Source organism: Nesoenas mayeri (assembly GCF_963082525.1).
Source record: "Nesoenas mayeri genome assembly, chromosome: 26".
Taxonomy (NCBI): Eukaryota; Metazoa; Chordata; class Aves; order Columbiformes; family Columbidae; genus Nesoenas; species Nesoenas mayeri.
This window is the reverse complement of record NC_137552.1, coordinates 4,525,447-4,546,546: the sequence shown is the minus strand read 5'-3', so window position 1 is coordinate 4,546,546 and position 21,100 is coordinate 4,525,447. Positions and strand designations below refer to the sequence as shown.

The window sequence follows — 21,100 nt, the reverse complement described above, 5'->3', positions numbered from 1 at the left end:
AATCCTGACCAAAACACAAAAGGGTTTTAAAATCGCACGTTACAGACTGTGATTGTCACGGAGCTCAGCGGTTTTACCCCCCCCCCACCCCCCCCCACCCCCGTGTCCCGCGCCCTACATTCAGCACCGCCGGCCGCGGCCCCCGCCGCCACCGCGGCACCATGCATAGTCGGGGGACACCGCGCCATGCCGAGCCGTGCCGACGCGGCCGCGAGCAGGTGCAGCTCCAGGAGCCATGAGGTATGTGCTTGGGGGGGGGGGGGGGTGGGGGGGACAGGGGACACGGGGACGCGGGACACGGGGACGGCCCGGGGGAGCTTGGCGGAGGATGGGGGGCACCGGTCCTGCCCCCCCTGGACGTGCGATGGCGACGTGAGACAGAGACGAGAGGGAGCGGCCCGGGGGGTGCGGGGGGAGTGCGAGGGCGGGGGGGGGGGGGCGCTGGCCAGTGAGTGGGGGGCGCCGGACTGCACCCCCAGGATGAGCCACCCCAGGGCACCGCGTTGCCACCCGGGGGGGAACCAAACCCGGCTGTGGGGGGTGCTGGTCGCTGCTTAAGACGTGTCCCGGCGCCAGCTTTGCCGCGGCACACATGGCGTGCGCCGTGCACAAGAACACACGGGCAGCGCGGCACCGGCACGGCCGCAGCACTGGCGGTGCACCAGCATCGCCGCAGCACCCACGGCCATTGCACCGTCACGACACCGGCATAGCTGCACCCCCCGCCCAAAGGCACCCGCGGTAAGGCCGGTGCTGCGCACACAGGGCTGAGCGTGACCATGGGCACCGGTGCTGCTGGGGGGGGGCGGGGGGGTGAACCCCCAAACCCTGCGCCCCCCCCACCCCCAGTGTGAGCGTTATCTCGGCACCGGCTCCTATTGCACAACCCGGTGCCCGCGGGGACCCCCCCGTGCTGGAGACCCAAGGCGAGAGTTTAAGACATTTTGCACCAAGTGCAAACCTGGCCCTGCTGGGGGCGGGCTGAGGGCATCGCGACCCCCCCCCCTCACTCCCCCCCAAAAGCCACAAGGGCACCCATGGGTGTCACAGCCCCCCCGACCCGGCTGCAAGGGGTCCCCATGCATGACCCCTATGGTAGGGGGGGCAGAGTGTGGCGGGGGGGGGGGGGGCCCGGCCCCCTGTGCCCTGGAGCGGGGTGGGGGGGGGGGGAAGTGTCTCGTGTTGGGATTTTCTGCTTTTAAACGACCCGTAAAAAGATTTTTTTTTTTTTAATTACAAAAATTATATATTTTATATATATTTATATATATATATATATTAGCTTAGGTGGGCCCCGGCAGGCTGTGCCCGGCCGGCCGCCCCCCGGCCCGCGCCCCCCCCTCGGCCTCCGCCTGAGGTAAGAAAAAATTCACAAACCTAAATTGGGGGGGGGGGGGGGCGGGGAACAAGGTGATAAAACCATTCCCGGGTGCCCCTGCCACAGCCCTGCCCCCCCCGCCAAGCCGGGACCCCCTCCTTGGGCCCCCCATCACAGCCCAGGCCCCCCCCTCTGGGAGCAGTTGGGGGGTGCAGCCCCCCCCTCCAAGTGCTGCTGCCGAGGGGCCGGGGCAGTAGTGCAGTGGGGGCTGTGCAGGGTCCTGGGGGGGCACTCGCTGCCCCCCCCTCGCTGGCCCCCCCAGGGCCATTGCAACTTCTGACGGACACAACAAATAAACCCACGAGGACGGGGAGGGGGGGGAAACAACAACAAAAAAAAGGACAACGGAAAAGGTGGGGGGTGTGTGTGTGTGGGGGTGGTGGCGCTGGGTCCTCACGCCCCCCCCCCACCCCCCCGGTGTCCTGCAGCGCCCACCGTCCGCCGGCGCTTGGCACAAAATCACCTCCTCTCAGCCCAAATAAAGAGAAAACCAAAGCCCCGAATCTGGCCCCTAACTGGGGTGGGGGTGGGAGTGCAGGGGGGGGCCACCCCAGCCGGGGCAGACCCCAAGGCCAGCGGGCTGGGGTCCCCCTCGCCGCTGCGCCCCCTGTGCCCCCCCACCCGCTATGGAGAGGGGGGTCCTGGCACCCCCCCCCCCCCAGCCCCTGTGCCGCTGCCCGGCCAAAAGTGCATGTGGCCGTGGCCCCCCCGGCCGGGACAGCCTCTCCCTGTGCAGCCCAGAGCCCCCTCCTCTCCTCTGCTCTTCCTCCTCCTCCTCCTCCTCCTCCTCCTCTCTCCTTCCAAAGTGCAGTTAGTTTAATATTTTAGCCTCTCAGGGAGGGAAATAAATGCTTAAAAAATAATAATCTAAGAAGAGAAGGACAATAAAGGAAACGCTCGACCGTCGGGGCCCTTCCCTGTGCAAACAAACAAAATTCGTCAAGTCCTGGGGCGCGGGGTGGGGGTGGGGGGGGCCGGTGGAGGGGGCACAGCGGGACCCCCCACCCTGGGGCGCAGCATCTGCCCCCCCAAGCCCTCGCGGGTAGGGATAAGAAAAATTTGGGGGGGCCGGGAGGGGGTGGAGGAGGAGGAGGAGGAGGAGGAGGAGGGGGCGAGGGGGGGGTGGCAGCCCTACACCTCCTGGTCCTCGAAGACCTCGAGGAAGAGGGGGGGGAAGAGCTCGGTGGGACACTCCACCTTCATGTGCAGGAAGCGGCTGGCGTGGCAGGCGCCGATCATCCGCAGATCCGTCACCTTCATCAGCAGCTTGGGCCAGAAGTGGGGAATGTTGTGTTTGCGATAGTTGATGTAGTGCTCGAAGGCCAGCAGGTACGTCTCCTGGCACTTCTCGATCTTCTCCACGCAGATCAGCCCTGTCCGGTCTGCGGGGACAGAGAATTCGCCGTCCGGGAGTTTGGGGGTTCATCCCCCCACCCACACACACAGGGAGGTTCTTAGGGTTTAGTGCTAGATTTAAGGTTAAGGTTGGACTCGATCTTAAGGGTCTTTTCCAACCAAAATTATTGTGATTCTATGGTTGCCTGGAGTAGGTACCCCCTGGGTGTTGGGGTGCTCACCCCATGGTGCTAGGGATTGAGGTGCCCACCCCTTGCACCCCCAAGCTGCTACAGCATTAAGGATTAGGGTGCCCACCCCTTGCACCCCCACGCTGCTACAGCATTAAGGATTAGGGTGCACACCCCTTGCACGCCCAAGCTGCTACAGCATTAAGGATTAGGGTGCGTACCCCTTGCACCCCAAGCTGCTACAGCATTAAGGATTAGGGTGCACACTCCTTGCACCCCTAAGCTGCTACAGCATTAAGGATTAGGGTGCCCACCCCGTGCACCCCCAAGCTGCTACAGCATTAAGGATTGGGGTGCACACTCCTTGCACCCCAAGCTGCTACAGCATTAAGGATTAGGGTGCACACTCCTTGCACCCCCACGCTGCTACAGCATTAAGGATTAGGGTGCACACCCCTTGCACGCCCAAGCTGCTACAGCATTAAGGATTATGGTGCCCACCATTTGCACCCCCACGCTGCTACAGCATTAAGGATTAGGGTGCCCACCCCTTACACCCCCAGGCTGCTACAGCATTAAGGATTAGGGTGCACACCCCTTGCACCCCCAAGCTGCTACAGCATTAAGGATTAGGGTGCCCACCCCTTGCACCTCCAAGCTGCTACAGCATTAAGGATTAGGGTGCCCACCCCTTGCACCTCCAAGCTGCTACAGCATTAAGGATTAGGGTGCACACTCCTTGCACCCCCAAGCTGCTACAGCATTAAAGATTAGGGTGCCCACCCCTTGCACCCCAAGCTGCTACAGCATTAAGGATTAGGGTGCCCACCCCTTGCACCCCAAGCTGCTACAGCATTAAGGATTAAGGTGCCCATCCCTTGTACCCAAGGCACTGGGGTGCCCACCCCGTATCCCCCCAAAGCCAGTGGAGCACAGTTTCCCCAGGGTCCCCACCCAATGCACCCCCAGGGTGCTGAGGGCTCTGGGTATTGGGGAGCCCACTCAATACATCCCCAAGACACTGGGTGCTCCAGGCACCAGGGTGCCCACCCCTTGCACCCCCAGGAGTCTGGGGGCTCTGGGCATCATGCTGCCCACCCAACACCCCCCCAGGGCTCCCCCGGCACCAACCTGCCCACCCCACTACCCCCAGCAGCCTCAGGGGCAAACACCGATGCCACTACCTGAGGACATGAGCAGCACAGCCTGGAGCAGGGCCACCTCGGTGTCGTCCAGGTTGAAGGCAGAGAGGGACTTGCCCAGGTCGAAGATGGCATCGGAGACGACGCCGAGGCCGCCGTTCTTGAGCTGCTCGCGCTTCACGGCCATTTCCCCGCTGAGCGTCAGCGTCTCGCTCTCGGGGTCGTAGCGCACGGCCGCCCGCAGCGACATGATCTCCATGCAGCAGCCCTTCAGCAGGATGATCTGGTCTTCGCAAGGCAGCTTTGGGGGGGAAAAACCATCAGTGAGGGGGGGTGGGAATTGCTACAGCCCCAGCCGTGTCACCCCCCGCCCCGGTTCCCCCCGTACCTCCGAAAACATGGGCAGTTTTTTGGCAAAGTCGACCACGCGGGTGATGGCCGGGGTGATGATTTTTGTAAACTCGCTGAACGCCTCCAGGTCGACTTTGTCCCCGTCGGGCATGGAGGCCATGGGCGACTGGCCGATGTCCTCGGGCTGCGGGGACACACGGTGGGGTTTGGGGGTGCGGTGTGACCATGTTCCCCCCCAAGGGATCCTCATCACGGTGGGGGGAAAGCGAGTCAGGGCTTGGCAAGGGCCAGCAGCCAGGAGAGGGAGCTGTGTGCCAGCGCAGGGACAAGGACAGGCCACAGCTGTCCCCTTCGGTCACCGCTCACCCCTTAACCCTTCTGGGGGTGACAGGCTCAAGGACACCGGGTGACACCCCAAACCCCCCCGGTGCAAAGGCACCACGAGCGTTGCCCACCAAGCATCACATGTGGGTGCTCAGCAGCCACCGGCTGGGGTGGGTGCCCAGGGTGGGCATCTGGGGGGGCAGCGGGAGGTTCCCCCCACCCTGTGCCCTCACCAGGAATTTCCGCTTCTGCTTCCAGTGGCTGCCCTGGGCGTTGGTGCTGCGATGGGCCTCGGTCACCACGTGGATCAGCTCCCACTCCTCCGCGCTGGGGTTGGGGCGATGCTGAAGCGACTTGATCATCTCCTCCTTGCGCCGCCGCTCCCGGTTCTCCTCGATCAGCTTCCGCTTCGCTACCCGCTTCGAATCATCCAGCACCACTGCCGGGAGACCCCCCGCCATCAGCTGGGACCCCCCAGTGCCGTGCTGGCCATCCCGACCCATCCACACAGCACCGACAGCACTGCCAACACCCCGACACATCCCGACCCGTCCCCATGGCACTGAGAGCACTGCCAACACCCCGACACATCCCGACCCATCCCCATGGCACTGAGAGCACTGCCAACACCCCGACACATCCCGACCCATCCCCATGGCACTGAGAGCACTGCCAACACCCCGACACATCCCGACCCATCCCCATGGCACTGAGAGCACTGCCAACACCCCGACACATCCCGACCCATCCCCGTGGCATCACCAGCACTACCAGGACTCCAACACATCCCGACCCGTCCCCATGGCATCACCATCACTGCCAGGACCCCAATCCATCCCGACCCATCCCCACAGCACCGCCAGCGCTGCCAGGACCCCAATCCATCCCAACCCATCCCCATGGCATCACCAGCACTGCCAGGACCCCAACACATCCCGACCCATCCCCATGGCATCACCATCACTACCAGGACCCCAACACATCCCAACCCATCCCCATGGCATCACCATCACTGCCAGGACCCCGATCCATCCCGACCCATTCCCACAGCACCGCCAGTCCCGCCGGGACCCCGACCCGTCCCCGCGGCCGCAGCGGGTGCCCCCGCGCCCCCCCGCACTCACGGTCCATGGCCATGCCCACGGAGATGCACTTCTTGAAGCGGCAGAGCTGGCACTGGTTGCGGGTGATCTTGTCGATGACGCAGCAGCCATCGTACTTGCAGGAGTAGGTGGGGTGCAGGTTCTTCTGGATGGTCCGACGGAAAAAGCCCTGTGTGGGGGGACACACACGAGTGGTGAGCCCCGGTGAGCCCCCCGCCCACCCCCGCCCGCCCCCTGCCCCGCTCACCTTGCAGCCCTCGCAGGTGATGCAGCGGTAGTGGTAGCCGGTGGCTTTGTCCCCGCACACCACGCACTGTTCATCTTTGTCCAGGTAACTAGGGATGTACCCTGTGGGGTGGCAGCGTCAGGGACCCCTGCTGCACCCACCCACCCCCCCCGTGCCTCAGTTTCCCCCTGCAGCATCTGCTGCCCCCCACTCTGCAGCGAGCAGCGCCAGCACAGTAAGGGTTAAAGGCTGGGGGGGGCTGCCCGAGCCCCCCGCAGCAATAAAGCTCCCATTATCTGGCTCCCCAGCCGGCTGCGGGGGGGCATCCCCGTCCCCCCCGGGCACACAATGGCCCACTGTCCCCGCCATTGTCTGGGGTCCCCCAGCCCAGCCGCCTGGGGACCAGCCCCTCTCCAAACCCCCCATCACCAGCTTCGCAGGGAAACTGAGGCACAGACCACCCGCAATGCACGGGGGGGTCCCTACCCCCGGGATCCCCACACCTCCCCCAGGATGGAGCCAATGCAGATGTGGGGGTCCTGAGAGCCCACCCTGGAGCCCTGTGGGTGCTGGACACAGGGGGACCCAGGAACTCCCAGAGCGGGGGGGATGGGCTGGGAGCCGGACGCCTGGGTCCCTCCAGCGGCCCCTCCTCCTGCCCGGCAGGATCCTGCTGGCGCCGGCCGCTCCCCACTGGGGAATGGGGCAGGGCTGGGGGGCAGCGCCCGGCCGGGCCCCCCTTATCTCCCACCCCAGGGTGCTGCCGGCCCCCGATAGGGCCGCCCCAGCCCGACCCACAGCCACAGCAGGGACACAGGGATCCTGGGGGACCCTGGAGTGCCCAGCAGGGACATGGGGATCCCGGAGTGCCCACCAAGGACATGGGGTTCCCGTGGGATCCTAGGGGACCCAGCAGGGACATGGGGATCCCAGGGTGCCCACCAAGGACCTGGGGTTCCTGCAGGATCCTGGGGGACCCAGCAGGGACATGGGGATCCCGGGGTGCCCACCAGTGACATGGGGTTCCCGTGGGATCCTGGGGGACCCAGCAGGGACATGGGGATCCCGGGGTGCCCACCAAGGACATGGGGTTCCCGCGGGATCCTGCGGGACCCAGCAGGGACATGGGGATCCCGGGGTACCCTAGGATGCCCACCAGGGAAATGGGGTGCCCATGGGACCCAGCAGAGACCTGAGGATCCCAAGGGACCCCAGGGTGCCCACAAAGGACATGGGGTTCCCGTGGGATCCTGGGGGACCCAGCAGGGACATGGGGATCCCGGGGGACCCAGAGGGACATGAGGATCCAGGGGGACCCCGCGATGCTCAGCACAGATGTGGGGTGCCCAAGGGATACAAGCAGAACACATGACGCCCACGGGAGCTGGTGATGATGCGGGGTGCCCAGGGGACCTGGGGGTGCCCAGCAGGGCCATGGGGCACCCAGGGGTGCTGGGGGGATCCCGTACCTGACATGCTGCTCTTCACCAAACATTGGCTGCTCTTTCTTTTGCGCTTGCCATCCAGCCACCTGCGGGGGGGTGGGGGCCAGGCTGGGACGGTGCCCCACGGCCCCCCCGTGCACCCCACCCACCCACACCCAGGACGTGGAGACCCCTCCCGCAGGGGTCCCGGACAGGGCAATGCCACCTGTGGGGTCTGGCATTGGGGTGCCATGGGTGCGGGGGGGGGGGATACCTTGGGGACCCCCGATATGGGACAGGGTATCGCCTGGGGGGGCTGAGCCACGGCGGGGGAGGGAACGGGGGAGGGGAGGGGAAGGGGGGGAGGGAAAGGGAAAGGGTGGTGGGTGGGGGAAGGGAAGGAAAGGGGTGGAGGGTGGGGGATGGGCAGGGAAGGGCTGGGGGGGGGAGGGGGTTGGTGGGGGAGGGGCTCATTTACAGTCAAAGACAAAATGTCCTTTTGGCTCAGCGGGGAAGTGACGTCACAGGACCTCAGCCAATGGCTGGCGCCGGGGGTCCGCGCCTCGCCCGCACGGCAGCAGCTCATTGGTTGAGCCGCCCCGGGGTGGGCGGGAGGAACCGAGGGGGGGGACCCGACGCCACGGGGATGGGCACCTGCGGCGGGGGGGGCCGGACCCGCAGCCGAGGCGCGGCGCGGGGGGGTCCCGGCTCCCGCACAAGGTGACCCCGGGGCTGCTTCCCCCCCCGGGCACGTGAGAGCGGGTGGCCCTCCCGAAATAGCCCCGGGACAGGGTGGCCCGAGGGGCCCCGGGCGGGGAATGGGGGTGGCTGGGAGATGGGGGGACACACGGGCGTGGGCACGAGTGGGGGGTTCGTGGAGCCCAGGGGGGGCACACGGCATGAACAGGGGACACCTGGGACACGGGGATGCACGGGGACATGGACACGTCCATGATGGGATACACGGGGACACACTGGGCACGGGGATGCACGAGGACACGTGGGGCATGGACACGTCCAGGACCACACAGGGACACACAGGGACACACGGGACATGGGGATGCAACAGGCGTGGGGACACTTGCGGACACGCAAGGCACTAGGGGGTCACACAGGGCAGGGACATGGACACGGCCACACAGGGATGCACGGGGACACACAGGACATGGGACACACAGGACATGGGGACACACAGGACATGGGACATACAGGACATGCGGATGCAGGGGGACACGGGGGGCACAGACATGTGAATGACCACGCAGGGATGCATGGGGACACACAGGACATGGGGACACACAGGACATGGGACACACAGGACATGCGGATGCAGGGGGACACGGGGGGCACAGACATGTACATGACCATGCAGGGATGCATGAGGACACACAGAGCATGGGGACACACAGGACATGGGACACACAGGACATGGGGACACACAGGACATGGGACACACAGGGCATGCGGATGCAGGGGGACACGGGGGGCACAGACATGTACATGGCCACGCAGAGATGCACGGGGACACACAGGACACTAGCACGCAGAGGGCACGGGGACACAGGGGGACATGAGGGCAGAGGGGCCCACGGTGGCAGTGCCAGCACAGGCACAGGGACTCACCGGGTGTCCTCTGGCTCCGACAGCGGGTCCAGGGTGCTGGGCTTCTGTTCCATTCACCGCAATTCCATCAAGGAGCGCTCAGCACCGACCGAGTGGGCTCCGCCACCGGTGCCACGCGCGGGGGGGCCACGGCGGGGGGCTACGACGCGCGCCCCATGGCGCCCGCCTCAGTGCTCAGCTCCGCGCAGCATCCCGGGCCGGACCCTGCCGAGACAAACCGCGCTGAGCCCCGAGCCCCGCTGGGCGGGGGGCACAGGGGCTGCACCCCGGGGAGCCCCCCAGGAGCTCACACTGTGCTGCAGGGCTGGGCAAAAGCACATGGAGGGGGGAAGAGGGTGCAGGAGCCAGCAGGGCTGGGCGAGAGCACGCAGGGTGTGCAAAGCCACGTGGAGCGTGCGACAGCGTGCAAAGAGCACACAGGGCTGGGCGAGAGCACGAGGGACGTGCAAGAACACGCGGAGCGAGCAAAGGCTCGCAGGGTGTGTGCAACGGCACGTGGGGCTGGGGGAGAGTATACGGGGTGTGCAAGAGTGTGTACGGGTGTGTGAGAGCGTGCAGGGCGTGCAAGAGCATGTGTGGGTGTGTGAGAGTGTGCGGGGCGTGCAAGAGTGTGTGAGAGCGTGCAGGGTGTGCAAGAGCGTGCATGGGTGTGCGAGAGCGTGTGGGGTGTGCAAGAGCGTGCACGGGTATATGAGAGCATGTGGGGTGTGCAAGAATGTGCATGGGTGTGTGAGAGCGTGCAGGGTGTGCAAGAGCAGGCACAGGTGTGTGAGAGCGTGTGGGGTGTGCAAGAGCGTGCACGGGTATATGAGAGCATGTGGGGTGTGCAAGAATGTGCATGGGTGTGTGAGAGCGTGCGGGGCGTGCAAGAGCGTGCATGGGTGTGAGTGCAGGGCGTGCAAGAGCATGCACAGGTGTGTGAGAGCATGTGGGGTGTGCAAGAGTGTGCATGGGTGTGTGAGAGTGTGGGGCGTGCAAGAGCGTGCATGGGTATATGAGAGCATCTGGGGTGTGCAAGAACGTGCATGGGTGTGTGAGAGCGTGTGGGGTGTGCAAGAGCACGCACGGGTATATGAGAGCATCTGGGGTGTGCAAGAATGTGCATGGGTGTGTGAGAGCGTGTGGGCGTGCAAGAGCATGCATGCGTGTGAGTGTGCAGGGCGTGCAAGAGCACGCACGGGTGTGAGTGTGCAGGGCGTGCGAAAGCGTGCACGGGTGTGTGAGCATGCACAAGCGTGCAAGGCTGTGTGAGAGCAAGTGGGGCAGCACATGCACACATGGGGATAATGGGGGTGCCCAGGGGAGCCCCCATGGATGCCACGCTTGGGGTCAGGATGAGCCCAGATGCGTTGGCCTCATGTATGTGTGTGTGTCCCCCCCCGTGCTGGCTGGTGGGGGGAGACTTACGGGGTGGGGGGCGCCGGGCGATCCCTCCTCTGTGGTCTCTCCTGCAGCAAAGAAACGGCACCGTGAGGCCAGGGCGTGGGAGCACTGACTGCCCCCCCATTGCACGCCCCGGGGATGCAGAAATCGAGGCACAACCCCGGCGGACCTCCCCCCGCTCACTCCCAGCCTGCATGTCCCCACGGGTGCCCAGCACCCACCAGCAACGCCCTGCAGAACCAGGGGGGCCCCGTTTGCAAGTGTCCCCCGTGAACCCCCGGCGACCCGCCCTGGCACGGGGGCGTGTGGGGGTGCGGGGGCCCCCAGCCCGCGCCGGGGGGGCCGTGGGGCTGCACCGGGCGCCGTGCCCGGCCCTCGGGCTCCTCCGCTCCGTGCGGGGACAGGCAGAAAAGTAGGTCACGTTTGTCTTGGCCGCGGCAGAAATTCCTCCGGCGGATTTAAAACGCAGCGGCTGGGGCTCGGCTGCGCCTGACACCCCCCCCCGGCACCCCCACACCGCGGGGTGCCCCTGCCCGGCCCCCTGGCCCCCCTCCAACCGGGGATGCCCGGGCAGTGCAGGGATGGGGTCAGGGATGCTGCACCCATGGGTGCGCGGTAGCATCCCCCGCTTTGCTGCGGGGTGAGCGCGCAACGCATGGGGGGGTCATGCAAGGGGTCCCCACAGACCCCCACGCGTGTGACCCACGGGGGCCATCGCCTGCCCCAGCCTCTGCGGGGAAACCGAGGCACCACAGGGCACCCCACAACGTCTGTGTCCCCTCCCCGCCTGGGGGGGCTCGGGGGGGCCTAGGGCTCCTCACCGCAGCTCCAGGCTGGTCTTTCGGGCCGGCCGCTTGCGGTACCTATAGAGCCGGGGCGGCGCGGCCGGGGGCTGCAGCAAATGTTTGTTCCATATGGGAACAGCGCGCGGAGACTTCCAAGTATAGGCACTGGCAGCGCGCCAGGGCTGCGCGGCCCCGCCGGGCACCGGCCCCCCCGCCGCCCCCCACCCCCCTTCCCCCGGGACCCCGCGCGCCAGCAGAGCCCCGACCCGCTCGGCGCAGGGATGGGGCTGGGGTGCCGCTGCCACCGCGGTGAAGCTGGCACGGGCGCTCCGAAACCCGGCGTGGCGTGGGCTCAGCCGCGGCTGCCTCAGTTTCCCCATCGGGGCGGCCTGGCAGGCGAGCGGTGTCGAATTAGAGGGGTTAGGGATAAAGCCAAGGCTCAGTGCCGCTAAGTCGGGTCTTGCCCGTGAGCGTCCCCGTCAGCCCCCGCTGACACCCCCGGGATCGCCGGCACCCAGCACCCGGCTGAGCCCACGGTGTCGCTCCAGGAACCGTCACTCGAGGAATCCTGGCTGTGCTGGGGCGGCCTAGACAGACACACAGACAGACAGAAGCGGGAGGTGGCTCTCCTCCTCCTGTGAGACGTGTGATGAGTGCGGTCGGGTCTCAGCCCCCTCCGTGCCCAGTGGCACCCCAACCTGTGTGTCCCCACCCCGTGGGACCAGGTGCGGGGCTGGGTGGGGGGCGGGTGGCAGCCGGCGGGGCCCCCACCCTGCGCTCCCCCCAGCCCCACGCCCAGGGGAGCGTTTCTGCTGAGTCGGGTGGTTGCAGGCGATGGAAAACAACCTGGGGGCAAAGTCCAGGGCTGTGCTGGCAGCGGGAGCCATGTCACCCCACGGGGGGCACCCAGCACCCCGCTCCCCAGTGACACTGCACCCAGGGACCCCCTGGGATGAGGACCACAGCCCGGGGGACACCCCCTTGTGAAGGCACAAGCTGCCTCGGTGCAGCTGGGCATGGGTGCTGGATACCACGGACACTCCACGGGGACATCCATCAGCGTCCCTGCCCCTGGGGACAGATGGGCTCCGGGGGTCCCAGGCGCCCCCTCCCCCTCACCCAGCTGGCCATCTGGGTCAGGGAGGTGAAGGCCTAAGCGCTTTAGCCAGGGTGCCAATTAGCGCGATTAGCAGGGGCTGGGGGCAGGGTGCCGCGGGCAGACCCGCCGGCCCCACACCCGCCGGACACCGGCACGGTGCTCAGTTGTGCGGGCGGCTGCGGGCAGCAGCACGGCGGGCACCACGGCACCAACGCCGCTCTGCCCCAGCCAGAGCAACCCCGGCTGCGCCGGCTGGCAGCACCACGCCGCGGCAGCGTGACCAGGCGCAGGGGCACCTGCCATGGCACAGCTGGCAGCGCTTGGCACGCGCCGGTGCCCACATGTGTGGCTGCGCCCAGTGCCACATGTGTCCTTGTGCTCACCCCGCACCTTTGCCGCTGCACGTCGCCCTGTGCCCGGTGCCATGCAATGCCTGGTGCTGCAGGGTGCCCGGTGCCGTGGGGCACGTGTGGCAGCGTGTGGTGGGGCCACTGTGCCGGGAGGCTGCAGGAATCCCAGGCATGTGCAGCAGCTGGGCAGCCCGAGAACGGGGGATGCCATGGGCCTGACATCAGGGCAGCCCACCCTGTGCCACAGCGGACCCGCGTGGTGCCCCCTCCCCATGCAAACGATGCCGGGGCCGTGCCACGGCACAAGCTGGCCGAGCCTGGGTCCGCTGCATTCAGGGCACACCGGCACCACGGCCCCGGCCACCCCATGGCTTGGCGGCTCGGGAAACCACCACCCGAGCGAGGGCGGGAGAGGGCAGGAGGCCACGGGGACGGTGACCTGCCCTGGTGCTGACCGGGCACCCACAGCTGACGCGGCTTCACACCTCTGACGGGTCCTGGATGTCTGTTATGGGGACACACACTGCGACCCGCACCCAGCCCCACAGCCACCGTGAACCCCAAAACTCCCAGTGCCATTAAGTCCAACTGAGGCCACGACAGACGCTCCTTCCCGCAGTGCCCAACTGCATAGCCACGACAAGGCGGCAGTGCCGGATCCATTCCCTCTGCCCCACTTGGCCACCTTTGGCCGTGCCTCGGTTTCCCCATCCCACCAGGGCTGCCAGTGGGGAGCTGCTCAGCAGAGGAAGAGCAGCGGTTCCACTTCCCCAGCACAGTGCCGCTTGTGCCAGCGCAGCAGGACACAGCCGGGTCCCTGTGCCCCCACTCCTGGCCACAAAGGACACCCAAAGGGGTCCCCTGGGAGTGTGGCGTGTGCTGAGCACCTGTAGCCTCAGCTCATGGGGGTGGCTGCAGGTCCCGAGCCCCACAGGGTGCCCCTGTCCCCGGGGAGGCTGTGCCGGGACACCGGGGAGCTATTCTGAGCGTTGGGAGCTTGGCACGGGGATGGGGATGTTTCTAAATCGGGGGCTCCAGTTCACGTGCACCAGGGTGGCGGGGCGGCTCCTGGGTTCCATCCCCTGGGGCCCCACTCGCAGGGGGGACGCAGCCGCCACCTCACCACGATGCACCCAGGGTCGGCACCACCGCTGGGGCGCTGGAACCGGCACCACGCCTGTCCAGGGGTGCCCGCTCCCCTCGGGAAGGGGCCACGGGGGACGGTCCCAGCAATGTCACCGCGGCCACCTGACCCCTGTCCGACCCCTGGCCGGTCCGCAGCACCGGGGCCATCGCCGGGCGACTCCGCCCCGGGGGGGCGTCCCGGCCCCCGCTGCGTCCATCGGCCGCATCCAGCCTGCGCGGGGCCCCGGGCGTCCTGCCCGCGCCCGCCTTCGCCTTCACCGCATCCCCCCCTCCTCCTCCTCCTGCTGCTCCCCCCACCCCGCCTGGAAGGGGACCCAGGCGTCCGGCCCCGCCCCCGCGCTCCACCGCGCACCGGCGGCTGCGCGGGGTCCGGTGGGGCCGGGGGGGCGCGGGCTGGGACCCCCCGGCCCGGGGCTGCTCCGAGCTTTGCCGGTACCCACGCTCGCGGCCCCGGGAAAGTGCGCGGTGCGGCGACGAGCGACGGGGCGGGGGGGAAGCCGCCGCCCCCGGGAGGGGACAGGGATTGGGGGTACGGACGCAGACCCCACAGCGCTCATGGGGTGCGGGGCCTCGGGGGTGCACGGCCCCTAGAGCCCGCACCAGGTTCCCCTCTGCGTTCCTCCCGTCCCCCGGAACCCCGCCCGCGGGGCTGCCACGCCACGGCCCCGCGAAGGTCACGGCCGCAGCCGGGTGGGGGTTGTCAGGCGGGGACCCCCACCCGGGGACCCCCCGCTGCCGGTCCTGGGGTGCGTGGCTGCCCCGGTGTGTGAGAGCATTGCGGGGGGGGCACACGCAGTCGCACGGCAGCGCCGGCGGGGGGGGATACGCCGCACTCCCACCCTGCGCCAAGACCCCGGGCGGGGGAGCCCCCCCAAACCGGTTCCACCGGGACCTGCCCGCGCCTCACAGCGGCCCCGGTTCCTCCCGCCCCGATGGAGCCCCCGGAGCCCGCGGGGGTCAGGCTGGGTGAGGCGCAGCCCAGGTCCCCCGCCACGGCCGGCGGTGTCAGCCCCGCGGCGCGGGGTCACGGCGGCGACCGCGGCTGAAGGTCGCGCCGGTGCCGCCGGCTCGGCCGGGACGGCGGGGAGGTCGAACCAGAGGCCCGGGCAAGGCGGGCCGGTCCCGGGGTGACCTTGGCCGCGGCGCCCGATTGACCTGCCTCAGTTTCCCCGCTTAGCACGAAAGGGCGCACCGGACACCGGCCAGGGCCGCAGCCTGCGCCCCGCTGGCGGCACCGGGACCACTGCACCCCGGGCACGATCCGGCTCCCCCGGGGTTGGGGTGGCGGGGGGGACGCTGCAGTCCGCGCCCCCCCCCCCCCTCCCGCCTCCTCGCGGGACGGCGTGGAGAAGGGAGCCCCCGCCACGCCCCGAGCCCCGCTCGATGGGGGCAGCTCCGGGGTGCAGATCCGGGCCCCCCCCGCGGCGGGGACGCCCCCCGCTGTCCCCGCCCCAGCCGGGAGCGGCCGAACCGCCCCCCCCCGGCCGGCCCCCCCGCGCTCTGCTCCCGGCGCACAAAAAAATAATAATAATAAAAAATTTTAAAAAATCGCAGGCATTCCTGCCGCCGCGGCCAGAGCGGGAGCGGGAGCGGGCGGGGACGGCCACGGGGCACGGCCACGGCCCCCCTTCCCCGGCCCTTTCACGGCCTCTCCACGGCGCGGCCACGGCCCCCCCCCCGCCCCACGACACGGCGACGGCCTGCCCACGGCACGGCCCCGCGACCTGCCCACGGCACTGCCCCGCCGCGGCTCGGCCCCGCACCCGTCACCGCACAGCCACGCCGCCGCCACGGCCCGGGCCCACGGCCGCCCGCCACGCCGCCACGCCACGGCCACGCAGCAGACGCGGGGTCGGGGGGGCCACGGCGCTGCAGGCGGGCGGGGGAGCTGCCCGCCGTGCACGGCCCCCCCGGGCCCCCCTCGGCCGTGGCGTGGCGGGCGGTGGGCAGCGGCCGTGCCCCGCGGGCAGCCCCGCGCTGCAGCAGCGGGGGGGCGCAAGGGTCCCCCCCGGCCCCACGGGGCGACGCGCTCCGCCCCCCCCCCCGCTCCACGCCAAACGCCCGGATTTTTGCAACAAAAATGTTTACCGTGTTTTTCCTCCCGGTGCGCGCTCCAACCGGGCCCCCCCCGCTCCCCGCCGCTCCCCGCGGCTCCCGGTCCCCTCCGCCCCGACACCCCCCCCACCAAATTGCACGCACCGAACTGCGCCCGGGCTCAGCCGGGGGCGCCCGGGGGGGGCCGCGGCCGGCGGTAAACAACCGGGCTGCGGCGGGGCCGGGTGGGGACCGGCGGCGGAGCCCGTTCGGGCCGTACCTGGGCGGCGGTGGCGGCGGGCGCGGGGCGGGCGGCGAGCGCGGAACGGAGCGGGGCGCGGAGCGGAGCGGGGCGCAGCGGCGGCGGCGGCGGCCGACGGCGCCTGGCTCCTCCCCCGCCCCGCCGCGCCGCCCGCCCGCCCGCTCCGCCGCGGCCGCAGCCCCCTCCGCCGGCCGCAGCCGCTCCCTGCACCCGCCGCGCCCGCCCCACGGACCCCGCGTGGGGACGGGGAGGGAGGGCGGCCCCGGGAGGGGACCCCACGGGACGGCGGCCCAGAGGAACGGGGACTTAGGGGGGTGGGGACGGTGCCCGTGGCCGGGCGGAGGTGACGCGCGTGGGGAACGCGGGACGGTGCCCACGGTGGCCGCGAGGATGCCGTGACAGTGACAACGGGGACAGGGGATGGTGGCCACGGTGTTGGGGTCGGTACTCGAGGGGATCTGGAGACAGTGCCCGCGGGTGCCTGGGAACGGTGCCCGTAGCTGGGTGGAGATGGTGCCCACAGGGACTGGAGACAGCGTTCCCGGGGATGCTGTGACAGTGACAACGGGGTGCCCACAAGGTTGGGGATGGCACCCAAGGGGTAGCTGGGGAAGGTGCCCACAGGGCCCCAGGGCTGGTGAGCATGGTGAGGTGGAGATGGTGCCCATGGGTGCTGGGGATGGTGCCCACTGTGCAGTGAGAGTGACAATAGGGATTGGGGACAGTGCGCACAGAGTTTGGGGACAGGACCTAAGTGGAGCTGGAGACAGTGCCCGCAGGGGCCTGGGGACGGTGCCCGCCACAGGGTGGGGATGGTGCCCACGGGGAGCTGCGGACAGAGCCCACAGGGATGCAGTGACAGTGCCAACGGTGACAAAGGATAGTACCCACAGGGCCCCAGCGACGGTGCCCGTGGTGGGGTGGAGATGATGCCCATGGGGAGCTGGGGACGGCACCCACGGCGAGTGGGAGCAGTGCCCACGGGGTGGGGACCAGACCCGCACCCCGGGGTGCCCAGCCCGGCCCGGTGCGGCGGCAGACACCCGGCCCGGGGGGGGCACCCGGTCCCGGCGGTTCCACGAGGCATCCAGCACCCGCACGGCGGGTGGGCGCTGCCCCTGCGCCCCCCGGGGGTGGGGAGCTGTGGGGGGCTGTGGGGCAGGGATCCGCTGTGGGGTTGGAGCCGGACCCCGCCGAGGGGCGGGCCGTGGGGCCGGGGGGGGTAGCGTGCACTAGGGGCGCGGGGGGCTCGCTGGGGTGCCCCCCCCCAGCACCCCAACCCGCCCGTCCCACCCCACCTCTTTCCCAGCATGCCCTGCGCCCAGGCGTGTGTGTCCCCCCCCCCTCCTACATAGGACTACACATCCCATCATGCCCGGGCTTAAAGGGCCGCTGCCATGTGTCCCCCCCCCCGCCCCGGGCACCGCAACTCGGTCCTGGAACCCCCGGAGTGCTCGGCCTGGCCACTCTCCCGCCCCCCGGATCCATGGGTCGCCCCTCCCTGGGCTGCACAGAGTGCGGTGACACCCAGGGGACATGGATACCCAGGGGACAAGGGGGATGGGGGTCCCCAGGGGATGAAGATTTCCAGGGGAATGTGGTACCCAGGGGGTGGGGATAACGGGGCACGGCAGCACCCAGGGAGGGGGGTCCTCAGGAGGCAGTGGCTCTGAGGGCATGGTAGTGCTCAGAGGATGGGGACAGCAAGGGGACAGTGCTACCCAGAGGGTGATGGCACCCAGGAGATGGTGGTACCAATGGCATGGTGGTACCCAAGGGATGGAGACAGCCAGGGGACAGTGCTACCCAGGGGATGGGGATACCCAGAGGATGGGGTACCCAGGGGATGGAACCTCAGCCTCCACTCCAGGGCTGGGGGGGCAGAGTGACAGCCTGGGTGCTGGTGGGTGTCCTGCACCCATAGCCCTGTGGTCCCTGTGGCCCCCCTGGTCCCTATGGTCCCCTGGTCCCTGTGCTGCATCTGGTTCCCACAGCCCTCTGCCCCCCCTGGACCCACGGTCCCCATGGCACTTGTGGTCCCTGCAGCACCCCGGGCCCCCCAGCCCCATGGCTGGTGGCAGCTGGGGCGCCAGCGTGGCAGGGGCAGGAGCAGGGGGGGCGGCACTCCCAGCCCGGCCCCCGCCTGTACTGTACACTTTATCCTCAGCAAACACGGCGTGTCTGCAGCCGCCCCCCCGCAACGCCGTCTGCCCGCGATAAGGCCGGGGCTGAGCTTGTCCCCCCAGCCTGCTGGGCTTGGCCACCTCAGCACAGCGCTGTGTCCCCAGATCCCCCCTCCTGCTGCCCTCCAGCACCATCCATTCCTGGGGGAAACTGAGGCAGGGCTGAGGTTCACTGCAACCCCCCTGGGGCGTGCACGGGCGCCTCTCCCACTCGTGGCCTGCTCCCCAGCCCCTGCAATGAGCCTGTGAGTTGCCCCCAGTGTCACCCATAAGCCTCTTTGTGCCCATGGGGCACGTTGGGGACCCCATGCCCTGCAGCAGACCCCGCGCTGGGGGGACAAGGGACATGGAGGGGCCATGTCGCTCGATGCAGTCGGCCGGAACAAGCTCATTAAAATTCATCCCGCTGCTCTGCGGCGCGGAGCCGCTATATATAGCCCGAGCACAGCGGCACAGCCCAGCTGAGCCCCCCCGGAGACCCCCGCACTCCCCGGGAAGGGGGTGACACTGGGTGCAGCCCAGCGCCTGCATCCCCATCACTGGATGCCCTCGTCGGGCAGCGCCTGCCACCAGCTGGGAGGCTAGGTGGCCCCGTGGGGGTGTCCCCCATCCCAGGCTGTGTGTGTCCCCCCGCCGCCTTCCCTCTGGGAGCCCCTCCTGGGAATCAAATCCTTCACACCCCTCCAAACACCGGTGGAGGCGTGTGGGAACCGCCCAAGTGTGTCCCCCCCGCACTGACCGGCACCGGCTGCCCCGGTTACCCCGCGGGAAGGGGAAGCCCCCGCGCCGGCCCCCCCTGCCGCTCGCCCCCCGCCTGCCCCCGGCGCTGGGAACGGCCCCGGCCCCTTCCGGCCCCCCCGGCCCCGGGGCTGGAGGCAGCTGGGCCGGGGCGTCCTGCCAAGGCCGGGACCGGAGCCTCGACGCCCTCCCCCTGCGCTGGCCCGGGGGGGCTGGGACCCCTTGTGCGCATCCCACACCCCCCCCCGCCCCGCCCCGGTCCAGTTTGGGGGTGCTTTGCCACGGGGGGGTGTTATCCAAGGGGGGCACCTCTGGTCCATCCCCCACCCGGACCCCCCCGGGCGGTCTCCGGTTCTCCCCCCGGCAGCTGCGGAGAGTGGGACCCCCCCCGGCACAGGAAATCCCTCCTCATGAATGGGCCCCCCCCCCGCTGCCGGGGCCCCTCGGCCGCCGCTCGCCCGCCTAATCCCGGCCCCGGCGCGGGGGGATTTGCAGCGCCCCGGCCCCATGAATGATTCACCGGGGAATTAAGGGGCCTCTGAGCCCCCCCGAGCGGAGGGGGGGTTGGGGACAGTGGGTGTGGGGTGCTGAGGGGCCGCCGCCCCCCCTAGCCCCGCTCCCCATCCTCCCGTTGCCGTGGCGATGGCTCGAGGCAGCCGTTGGGGATATTTTTAGCTGCTGGTACCGCATGGGGGTGGGGGGGACCCAGCTCCACGGCTGGTTCACGTGTGCGCACACACGCGTGTCTGTGCACATCTGTGCACATCTGTGTGTCCACGCGTGCACGGGCATCTGTGCCCGTCTGCCCGTGGGCGCCTGCACATGCACCAGCACACGCGTGTCTGTGCGCACACCTGTGCACACGCGTGTGCAGCACACGCGTGTCTGTGTGCACCCCTGTGCACACGCATGTGAGGCACACGCACACACCCAGGCACGTGTGTGCACACGCACACCTGCATCCACACCTGTTCCTCTGTGCAGCCCCGTGTCCGCACCCCCGTGTTTGCACGCTCCCATGCTGTGTGCACACCTGTGCTCACGCGTGTGCATGGACGTGCACACGCATGCGTCTGGGCGCACAGCCAGGCACACGCACACACTCATGTGCACACACACGTGCCCGTGTTGACACGCCCAGGCCTCTCCACGCACCGTGTTTGCACAACCTCGCCTTTGCACAGCCACGCATTTGCACCCACACACCTTTGCACCCTCAAGTATTTGCATGCACTGTTCTTGCACACCCTTGCCTTTGCACACACACCTTTGCACGCACCATGTTTGCATATCCATGCCTTTGCACAGCCACCCCTTTCAGACTGTGTTTGCACACCCATTCCTTTGCACAGCCATGCCTTTGTCCCCCCACACCTTTCGCACTGTATTTGCACACCCATTCCTTTGCACACCCACCCCTTTGCACAGCCACGCCTTTCACACTGTGTTTGCACACCCATCCCTTTGCACCACCACACCTTTCACACCGCCTTTGCACACCCATTCCTTTGTACAGCCGCGCCTTTCACACCCTGTTTGCACAAACACACCTTTGCACACCCCTCGTTTACACAGCCACTCCTTTGCACAGCCGTGCCTTTGCACGCATCGTGTTTCACACTCATGCATTTGCACACCCGCGCGTTTGCATACACCATGCTTGCACTCCCGCGCCTTTGCACATGCGTGGATTTGCACACGCGTGGATTTACACACACGTGGATTTGCACACACGCGTGGATTTGCACACCCGCGTGTTTGCATACACCATGCTTGTGGATTTGCACACCTGCGTGTTTGCATACACCATGCTTGCGCTCCTGGGCCTTTGCACACGCGTGGATTTACACATGCGTGGATTTGCACACACGTGGATTTGCACACACGCGTGGATTTGCACACGCGTGGATTTGCACACACGTGGATTTACACACACGTGGATTTACACACACGTGGATTTGCACACACGCGTGGATTTGCACACGCGTGGATTTGCACACCCGCGCTCGCGCCCTCTTTGCGC

General features: G+C 68.5%; 1 protein-coding gene across 2 annotated transcripts; it reads right to left on the bottom strand.

Annotated features, from left to right (window-relative positions):
- Positions 1-232: 232 nt before the first annotated feature.
- On the bottom strand, positions 233-16,288 carry THRA (thyroid hormone receptor alpha). Of its 2 annotated transcripts, none has more exons than XM_080359858.1 (10): positions 16,175-16,288; positions 10,505-10,545; positions 9,098-9,301; positions 7,520-7,581; positions 6,072-6,172; positions 5,846-5,993; positions 4,955-5,160; positions 4,435-4,581; positions 4,089-4,347; positions 233-2,760 (listed from the first exon to the last, which is right to left on the bottom strand). In XM_080359858.1, exons 3-10 carry the CDS (start codon positions 9,148-9,150, stop codon positions 2,510-2,512), a joined length of 1,227 nt encoding a protein of 408 aa, XP_080215984.1. In that variant the 5' UTR covers positions 9,151-9,301; positions 10,505-10,545; positions 16,175-16,288; the 3' UTR covers positions 233-2,509. The 2 variants fall into 2 exon arrangements, with proteins under 2 accessions (XP_080215984.1, XP_080215985.1); XM_080359859.1 differs by lacking the exon at positions 16,175-16,288 and adding an exon at positions 15,949-15,976.
- Between the last annotated feature and the right edge of the window lie 4,812 nt (positions 16,289-21,100).

Coding starts and splice junctions, on each gene's coding strand:
- THRA (XM_080359858.1), bottom strand. CDS start 9,150: ATGGAACAGAAGCCCAGCACCCTGGACCCGCTGTCGGAGCCAGAGGAC. Junction 7,582..9,097: donor TCGGAGCCAGAGGACACCCG/GTGAGTCCCTGT, acceptor ACCCCCCCGCAG/GTGGCTGGATGGCAAGCGCA. Junction 6,173..7,519: donor GGTGAAGAGCAGCATGTCAG/GTACGGGATCCC, acceptor GCCACCCCACAG/GGTACATCCCTAGTTACCTG.